Source organism: Penaeus japonicus, unplaced genomic scaffold, assembly GCF_977035675.1.
Source record: "Penaeus japonicus unplaced genomic scaffold, GWHDUDI00000001_assembly GWHDUDI00000002, whole genome shotgun sequence".
NCBI lineage: Eukaryota > Metazoa > Arthropoda > Malacostraca > Decapoda > Penaeidae > Penaeus > Penaeus japonicus.
Genome location: NW_028234404.1, coordinates 36125482 through 36135481, shown reverse-complemented (window position 1 = coordinate 36135481; position 10000 = coordinate 36125482). Strand labels below are relative to the sequence as shown.

The 10000-nt window shown below is 33.3% G+C and overlaps 1 protein-coding gene across 1 annotated transcript in view; it reads right to left on the bottom strand.

Annotated features, from left to right (window-relative positions):
- The window catches only part of LOC122259633 (Lipophorin receptor 1), a gene marked incomplete in the record, with an annotated part of 583594 nt that overhangs the window by 37529 nt on the left and 536065 nt on the right, over nucleotides 1-10000 (bottom strand). Inside the window, 9 exon segments of the mRNA XM_086550094.1 lie at nucleotides 230-358; nucleotides 702-863; nucleotides 1207-1336; nucleotides 1468-1571; nucleotides 1908-2104; nucleotides 2662-2904; nucleotides 3212-3458; nucleotides 6461-6544; nucleotides 7209-7354. Coding sequence (XP_086406220.1) covers nucleotides 230-358; nucleotides 702-863; nucleotides 1207-1336; nucleotides 1468-1571; nucleotides 1908-2104; nucleotides 2662-2904; nucleotides 3212-3458; nucleotides 6461-6544; nucleotides 7209-7354 — 1442 coding nt within the window.

Sequence of the window (10000 nt, the reverse complement as noted above, 5' to 3'; positions counted from 1 at the left end):
TGAAAAGCTAAAAATGTTTGAAGAATAACAGATACAAACTTTTGGGGATGAACAGATACAAACATTTGGGGATTAACTACTGAAGTGAAATGCAATAATAAAAATGGTACAAGCAATTATATAATACTCATGAAATTTTTCATCTCAATTCTCCCTCCCTACATTAACTGAAGCACAAAAAGTTTTCACTCTTGGTCTGTTTAACAACGGTTTGAGAGAGTTTACTTACCCTACGCTGTGATCCGTCAAAGTTACAGGAGTAAATGGAATGGAACTTGGAATCCGACCAGTAGATTTTTCGAAGAACAAGGTCAAGGGTCAGGGCATTGGGCCACCTGATATCCTTAGTGATGATCGGCTGTAATGATGAAATGAATTATTAGACACAGAATATACAAAAGAGTAAACAGTTCAGGTTGCAAAATGATCTTATTCAACACTTTATTTAGAGGTATAGAAATTTGGATCTATGAAATGAGGGACATTGGAATCTCTCAAAAGAATGAAAAAAAAAGGCAAATTCTGAGCCTCTATATGAAGAGAACTAATTTCTGAATTCTTGAACCTTCTTTCCATTTCCCTTGTTAATCAAATATACAGAAGAGATAATTAGAACATATAATAATTAGAACAAGGAAAAATGATAATAAATATATATCTACATAAACTTTTGTTCTTAAAAAATGCCCCTAGCAACTGACCTCTCTGAATCTTCCGTCCATACCACCCCTCTCGATCATGGCATCCTGGCCCCAGTCAGTCCAGAACATCCAGCCTTCAGAGGGGTAGACTGCGATAGCTCGAGGCTCTTCCATTCGGTCTTGATAGAGTGTTTTTCTCATGTCACCGTTAAAATCTGCCACCTGGGAAGAGGAGTTACGTTGTTAGTCAGTTCCATTTTGTTATTTGGAAAAGATGAAACATGATGAGTAAATTTTGTGGTTTTATTTGAGAAAATGAAACGAGATGAGAAACAATAGGAGACACAGAATCTTATGCTGATACATGCTATGTATAATATGTTTCTCTCTCTGTGAGTGACAGGTTTAACCTGTAAAGGTGACATAGATGGAGATCTGCATAACATACCAAACAGAATGTATTTACATATATGTTTTTTCCACCCAAGCAAAAGAAATCTATACGGAAAAATATGAGATCCTTTGTTTAACAGCTTACAATATGAAAGGATATAAATGCACATACCTCAATGGTGTCTCTATCAGTGTTGGTCCAGTATATGTGGTTGTACAACCAGTCAACTGCTAGTCCATCAACCGTAGTCATATCATCTGATATCACAATTTTCTTTTTGCTTCCTTCGTCAATAGGAGCTCTGAAATGGCAAGGTAAAATTTATATATCTCCAACAGTTACATCAAACAATATCTTGTAATGTCAGGTACACATTCTACCATTGGTTTTGAGAAAGAAGAGGATAAAACACTTAAATCTGGATTTACTCACTTGTAAATGCACTTGTCAAGTGCATCTGTCCAAAATATCATTCCTGTTTTGAAGACAAAGTCCAGGGCTGTGGAACCACGAGTCTCATTTACAATGGCTGTGATCTGTGTGAGATAGAGACAATTTAGTTTATTATAACCTAACACATTTAAAGCAATAGCTAATAGATAATGGTAACTGAATCCATAATGACTATCAGCTTTGCCGTAAGAATAACTTTTCTTTTTACCTCAATAATGACTATCATCTTTATAATCATAATGGGACACAATCTTTGCACCATTAACCAACAATAACCTCAACTTAGCTGAAAATGTCATCATCAATAATATACTCCCATCTCAATAAAAAAAAACAAACACCAAGAACCCTAAGAAAACAAACAGATTGACCACAATTATGCAATACCCCTGAAATAAGATCACAACCCTGTCCCATACCTCTTGATGGTCCAGAGAGATCTTTCTGATGTCAGAGAAGTGAGCGAAGAGCAAAGAGGCATGCCCTTCCATGGCCTTGCATCGCTGGGGATTGTGGGGGTCTCTGGCATAACCCCCTACGCATTCACACTTGTAGGATCCCTTGAGGTTAATGCACACCTGCGAGCAGTGGCCGGGCTCCAAGCACTCGTTGATGTCTAGGGGAGGGAAAAGGACCTTGGTGGTTAGCGCACAGTGAGAGTAAATAAGTAAGTAAGTAAAAAATAGTAATAATCATAAAAGAAGAAATAGAGAAGGATAAGAAGGAGAAGGAGAATGAGAAGGAGAAGAGAAAGGAGAAGAAGAAGAGGAAGGGGAAGGAGAAGGAAAAGAAGAAAAAGAATAGGAAGAAGAAGAACAACAAGATGAAAGGAAAGAGAAAAAAGCAATAAAAAATAAAGAAAGAACACATAGAGAAAGGGATTGACAAAGTATGAAGAGAGAGAGAAAATCAAAGTTAAGAATTAAAAGAGAAGAGAAAAGAGAATGTAGTATAGTTGCCAATTTGAAAATCCCTTTAAAAAGGCAGCCATTTCTGATGTACCTATTTTACAACTGAAAAAGTAATGAACTTGAAAAATAAGAAACATCTCATGCCTCTTCTCCATGAATGTTCCTAATGACATCAACATTTTATGAATGTACTGGGGTCTGGGTTACTTTAAGAGAAATTAAAGGAAAGAAGACAAATGAAAGAAAGAAAGAAAAATACTACCTTCACACTGGGTACTATTGATGAGCATGAACCCAGGCTTGCACTTGCAGTAATGTCCAGCGCGAGTGTCAACGCACTCCTGGGCGCAACCCCCATTGAGTTCCTCACACTCATTCCTGCCACAACTGCCGTCAGTGGGTTCATCGGCTGAATTTTCACAGTCTACCTTGCCGTTGCACACTGACTCCATGGGGATGCACTTGTCGCCACAGTTGAACTCATAATCTTCGTAGCAGTTTTGTTCTGTGGGGATATGGGGTTTATCTCTTAATAGCTGTCTTCCCTTTCCCATTAGCATATTTATTCTGCTGATGCTGGGAAAATATATTTTGGAAAATATTTCAATAAGTTTAATAATATCAATACAAATATTATCAGCTTAAAAAAAAAAAGTCCTTATTAATTGCAATAATAAAAAAAAATGAATAAATGGTACATTATCAATCTTAGTTTAGACTATAAACTTACCCCCAAACCCACTTGCCTATTTCCATTCTACCTCAAAAAGTTCTCAGGCTTTGGAGCCTAAAACCTGACCCGTGATACTTACTGCAGTGCAACTCGTCTGATCCATCGATGCACTCCTCAAAACCATTGCACTTGAGTCGCTCGGGGATGCACGACTGGTCACCGCACATGAAGTGGTCTTCGGGACAGTAGCGGAGGCAGTTCTGCTCGTTCTCGTCATCGTTGCCTGGGCAGTCCATGTCGCCATCGCAGAGCCAGTCCTGACGGATGCACTGGAAGCCACCCGCACACGCGTACTCATCGGCACGGCATATGCTCACCGGGCAGTCCTATTGGGGTGCGGGAGGAGGAGGAGGAGGAGGAGAGGGGGAAGAAGGAGAGGGAGGAAAGAGGGTTGGTGAATAAGCTTCTGATGATATGGTTAGAATTTTTTCTTCTTCTTAATCACATCTATCTATTCTCAGAATTCCAAGTATCATTATCTTCAGAAAGAGAGAGAAAAAGAAGTTCTCAGCCCTAAATTCTCAAAAATCTTTTCTCATACAACCTAAAAATGTAAAACCACCACCTTCTCATGCACAACAGACAAGAACAGAAAAGCAAAAGAAGACACAAAATAATACAGTTTAGTGTCTAGTGTTAATTCTTTTACTACTTTTCAGGGTTAGTTAAATATTTTGTCTTGTCCTGAAACCAAGAGGAATGCAAAGTCTACAATCAAATAGCTGTGTGGATTAGACAAACTCTACAAAATTTACTCCCAACAAAGTCAGGAGAATTTTAAAAAGATGTGTCATATTGCATAATAATAAACAAATCTGTGTTGGAAACAAGGAAGAATTAAGGTGAAGCAAGAACTGAAGTCCCTCTAATTAAAATAACATACTATGATACAAGAAAAGGCTAGAAATTACAACATAAATATAAATAAAGTTACAGCCAGAGACAAACTATTTCATCTCGCTCAAACACAGGTTTGTTTCTTTGTACTTGCATGCTGGAGCTGTGGACATGTATAAGGATGTAATTTGAAACAGGGGAAAAAGGTTACATCATCTTAAATTCTTAAAAATTATATATGTATATATCTATACATATAAACATACATACATATATATATATATATATATATATATATATATAATATATATAATATATATAATGTATATATGTATATAATATATATATATATATATATATAGAATATATATATTATATATATATATATATATATATATATATATATATATGTATATATATATATAATATACATATATAATATATATATATATATAATATATATAATATATATATATATATATATTATATATATATATATATATATATATAATATATAGAATGTATATATGTATATATATATATATATATATATATATATATATATATATATATATATATATATATATATATATATACATATATATATACACACACACATGTGCATTACAAAATTATTTATATCTTGTTTAAACAGAGGTACTGTTTCTATTTCTAAGAAAAAAAAAAGTGGAGATGTGTTGGAAAGTTTTCTAACCTCTAAACCAATATGTAAAACCAATGTCCAAACTCTTATAGGGGGAAATTTAAACATATCACCCACAAAAAATATGCAGGGAAAAATGAAAATATAATCAACCCAACAAATCAATACAGAATTAAAAAGTGCATTAAAGTGTGATACAAAAAAAACAAAAAAACTTTGGATCAGTACAATTGCTCCATTTTCCTCAACAGATTAAAAAGGAACAAATATCGGATAATTGTGATATCTATCCGAATAATTTTCTCTTTCATAGAATAAAGTGGAAAATAATTCATAATAAAAAAAGTTTTTTTTTTTTTATGTCCTTTAACAATATCAATTATTTAAAGTGACAGGAAGAAACAAGGGATAAAACTATATCCTACATAATCATATTACAACCTGTACTTATGTATCTACCTGTTTATTTCACCTAACTACTGATTAACAGGTATTTTGACTATCATGCAGCTACTTAAAATTGCTAATGCACTGCAAGAAAATAATCTATTGCTTTTAATTTTAGGTCCCCTTCATGCAAGAGCACTTTTCTGTACATGTGCTGACTAAAATACAAACATACACCAGATTTCACCATTCAAAATCAATTACACCTTAATTCCCACATATAAAACACATTTACACACCCACAGAGGATGATATAAATTCCCACTATATTATACAATTATACCTAATCTTACATATCTAAAGTAAATAGATAATTTATATGGTTTGTAAGACTGTTCACATTTGCAACATATATTCTCAACTGAAGATCTTCAACAAAAATGCAAGAAGCAATTTTCTATATCTCCGAACAACTCACAAAGAGGCAAAATTATAACCAAATATTCTAGCAACAACACAAACAATATCACATCATAAATAACTTGAAGAAATCAATTTATCATTATCCTTACAAATCTTTTTGTCAATAATTAGAAACATTACTTCCATTATCCAAAGAGTCACTAACACAGTATTAGCTTCTGTATGCTTATGGCAACTTTCACTGCATGACACCCATGACAAATGTATGACAAATCTCACATCTAAATCTCAGATTAGTGGAGAACAGTGTTACAAACCTTCATACCACATTTAAGCCTTTAGGGGAGGGGAGGGGAGGGGAGGAAGAAGAGGAAAAAAAAGGAAAGACAGAAAGATGGAGAGAGAGAGAGAGAGAGAGAGAGAGAGAGAGAGAGAGAGAGAGAGAGAGAGAGAGAGAGAGAGAGAGAGAGAGAGAGAGAGAGAGAGAGAGAGAGAGAGAGAGAGAGAGAGAGAGAGAGAGAGAGAGAGAGAGAGAGAGAGAGAGAGAGAGAGAGAGAGGTAGACAGAGAGAGTAAGAGATAGAAAGAAAGAGACAGAAAGGCAGAGATAACGAAAGAGATAGAAAGAGAGATGGAGGGAGGGAGAGGAAGAGAGGAAGAGAGAGAGAGAGAGATAAACTAAAAAAAATAAATAAAAAATAATAATCTGCCACTCCTTACATGTTCATCTGTCCCGTTGATACAATCCTCCTCACCATCACATCTCCACGAATTTTGTATGCATAGCCCATCATCACACTCGATCTATGTACCGTAGCAAAGACGGGCAAGGGCAGAGGGAGGGGGGGGGAGGGAAATTCGGAGGGAGTGGGGGGGAAAAACAAAAAAAAAATACAAGTAGTAATATACACAGAAAGATGGATATTAAAAAAAAAAGAGAGAGAGAGAGAGAAAGGAAAAAATAAAAATAAAAGGCACGCGCACGGTTAGTTCTGTTAGTTCTTAAACTCGGTCTTACATGTTCGTCTGTGCCATTGAAGCAGTCTTCTTTTCCATCGCAAATCTGGTTGTGATTTATGCATTTGCCATCAGGACAAGTCACCTGCGGGGTTGTAATTGTTTAAAAGGGTCTAATTGTGACGCGATATCTAACACCAAAAGGAACGACTTTCTTAAAAAAGAAAGGGTGACAGATAAAAAAAAAGGAGGAACTAATTTAATTTTTCATTTGAGCTTTAATAAATGTGATGAAAAAAAAGAAGAATAAAAACAATAAGAGGTATGCTTTTTCAAAAGATACATTTAGAAAGGGACGAGGCAAAATATAACTTGAGGGGAAATTTGACAATACAACAAATATTGAATATGCTGTATAATATATTGAATATGCAGTTCTTGTCTTACTTCTAAATATTTTCTTTAACTCGGTTTTAGATTTTTAATATTTTTTTGAGAGTACCATTCTGAACAGGTGTAAGCATGTCTATCAAATGCAAATGCATATATTGAAACCCAAGTATCATTGCTAAAATAAAAAATATACTCTAAATTGTCATCAAATTCTATTTCAAATTCAGATTCAATGGATATAAAGCTACTGATGTCTAAAGGTTTGCTTTTAGAGATTTACAAAGTAAAAAAAAATATATATATAAAAGAATACAAATACCAGCAGAGATATATAAATATACAAATTATTGTAATTATCATCTTATTAACAGACATCAATATAAATACATATACAAATGTAAACGTTTTGTGCTTACCTCATTGGCAGAACAGGTCTTGTTGGGGCAGTCAATTTCGTCGGAGAAATCTCCCTCACCGCAGTCGTTATCTCCATCACAGTGCCACCGCTTAGAGATGCACTTCCCTGATGCACATGTAAATTGTTCCGATGTGCAAGTTGCATCTGGAAGCATAACATATGGGCTGAAATACATCACTTCCAATCAAGCTTGGCACATATTTCAGCGTATCATGTCTACGTCAAAACTGATATTGAATAAGACTCATTTCTATATGGGCTCTAACATTCATATATTGCATACTAAAACTGCTTATATTATAACCATTAAAGCCACTGAGATTTTTGGAAAAAACAACCGAAGGTGAAGCATAAATTTGAATGGCAAAATCTAGGTTTTAAAAGCCAAACATGTGATTAATATCATTATTGAATTAATAAACCAGAACTCATGCTTCTTATATATATAGGATTACTGAGAAGGAACTCATAATGCTCAAGGTGAAAATTTTAATAGAACAAAGAAAAAAATGAGAATGAAACAAAAATACTAACTCAAATAGGTTTAAAACGGTCTAAAAGAATATGATCAAAACATAAAAGCCTTTCACTATGCTTAGTTATATTTCTATATTAGACATACTACCCATTCTTATTTGTTTCAAAGATTCACCTAAGAAAAAGAGTTAGACCACTGGATCTATCATATAGTTACATCCTTTAATCTATCTTTTTTTTCTTTATATACAATGGCATTGATTAGTCTAAAAAATATGCAATAAAACTGATACATTGATTTTCTGCCCTTATTTGCTAAATTACTTGAATGCAAGGAATATAAATATATATAAAAAAAAAAAAAAATATATATATATATATATATATATATATATATTTATATATATAATATATATATATATATATATATATATAATATATATATATATATATATAATAACTGTATTAAAAAAAAAAAAAAAAGCATATACCCATAGGCTATACATACAAAGCATTATATAACTAAAACTGACAAAAGAACGAAACCAATAAAACAGCAAAGACACAAACACCACACACATTCAACAATGCATGCATCAAACTCTCCCATATAAAAGAAAATCATAGAAATATATATGTTAAAAAAAAAAGGGGGGGGGGCAGGGGGAGATTAGCAATGAAAACCACTCATGCAATGTCCTCCCTCCTGTGACTTAGTTCTTGCACAAAAGGAAAGTTCCGATAATCATATAATTAATTCCATCAAATGTCACTTAATTTCAAGGGCAAATAGACACTATTTATTGAGCGCGTATTTGAGGCTTCTCTTCACCTGCTCTGAGATTACAAGACTTGGTTATCAATCGTAATCATTTGCTATCATCCTCATCATTATCTTTATGACTTTGCCTAGTTGATTTTCCCTTTTAATAGAAATGAAAGAAAGAATAATATCGCTTGGTTGTCAATGATTCTGGCTCATAATCAGGTTCAGATTGTGTGGCACTCTGTGTATATAATGAAAATCAATCTCAGTCTCATAAGTACCGTTCTCTTCCTTCAGTTTTTTGACTTCATAAGTAACATCTACATCTTGAACTAAAATCTTTGATATGGGACACTGATGAGCGACTTTGTATTAATCGTAATACGCTAACTGAAAGGAGGGAAAAAAGGAGTCTTCTTGTAATCACTGAAAATAACAGAAAAAAAAAAAATCAAAAGGAAAGATAAACCACTGAACAATATATGCAAAATAAAAAGCAAAATACATACACATAATCAGTTATTCCTAGAGTGTGATTGCTTCAAAGGACAATATCAAACATGCTATTCAATTATCCCATTCCATGAGCCATGGCCAGACAACATTTTTACAAGTCTTGGATAGTATTTCCATACACATGTAAATGCACACATTCGATGCTTCCCTGGCAGAGCAAGCCAGCACGTGCAAGCAAAGACTTAGCTATGATTTTCAGATTGCATTCAGATGATGGACAATACAAGAAAAATCCTAATGCCACAAGGGTGCAAAATAAATGATAACAAAAATATATACTAAACAACAAAATTATAGAACGAAAGGAAGGGATGAAACACACCATCACTTGAAATAAAAAGTGTAAATAAGCAAATTGATGAACAATATGATTGTCTAAAAGATTAATCTCATTTGGATGAAAAACAAATCTGATATTCGTCAATAATTCAAGCACTGAAGTAATCATAATGGGTATACACTCTACAATTGAGCTTTCAAAACCCCATTATAGCTGGACCAGTTTGGGAATTCAATTCTTTTTTTCTTTCCACAGACTAACTTGCAATTACAAATCATATGCCACTGGACAATTGGCAAACCAAATTAGATTATGCTTTGATATAATGTTGATAACCCAAACGCTTTTAATGCACTCATATTTAATGTACTCATAATTAATGTACTATGACTGTAAAAAAGAAGAAAAGATAGGAAAAAGAAATGATGGAAACTGAAAAGTGTACTACAGAGTTGTGTTATCATCAAAGTAAGATAGATTTATCTAACTTGCAAAATATTAGATCTGTTTATTTCTCGAATATTACCTCCTGCATGCTTGTTCAGTTTCCTTAAAACATTTATGAAATGCCAATACTGCATAATGCAAACATTCTCTTCATGAAATCCCATTCTTTAATGTGAAAACTTGCAAATCCTGCATTCCTTATCTAATTCATTCATATTTCCTATCTATAGCAAATATGCAACAAAATATTTTGACTTATACTGAAAATGTGAACTGATTTAGAAAAAGAAAGAAAGAAAGAAAA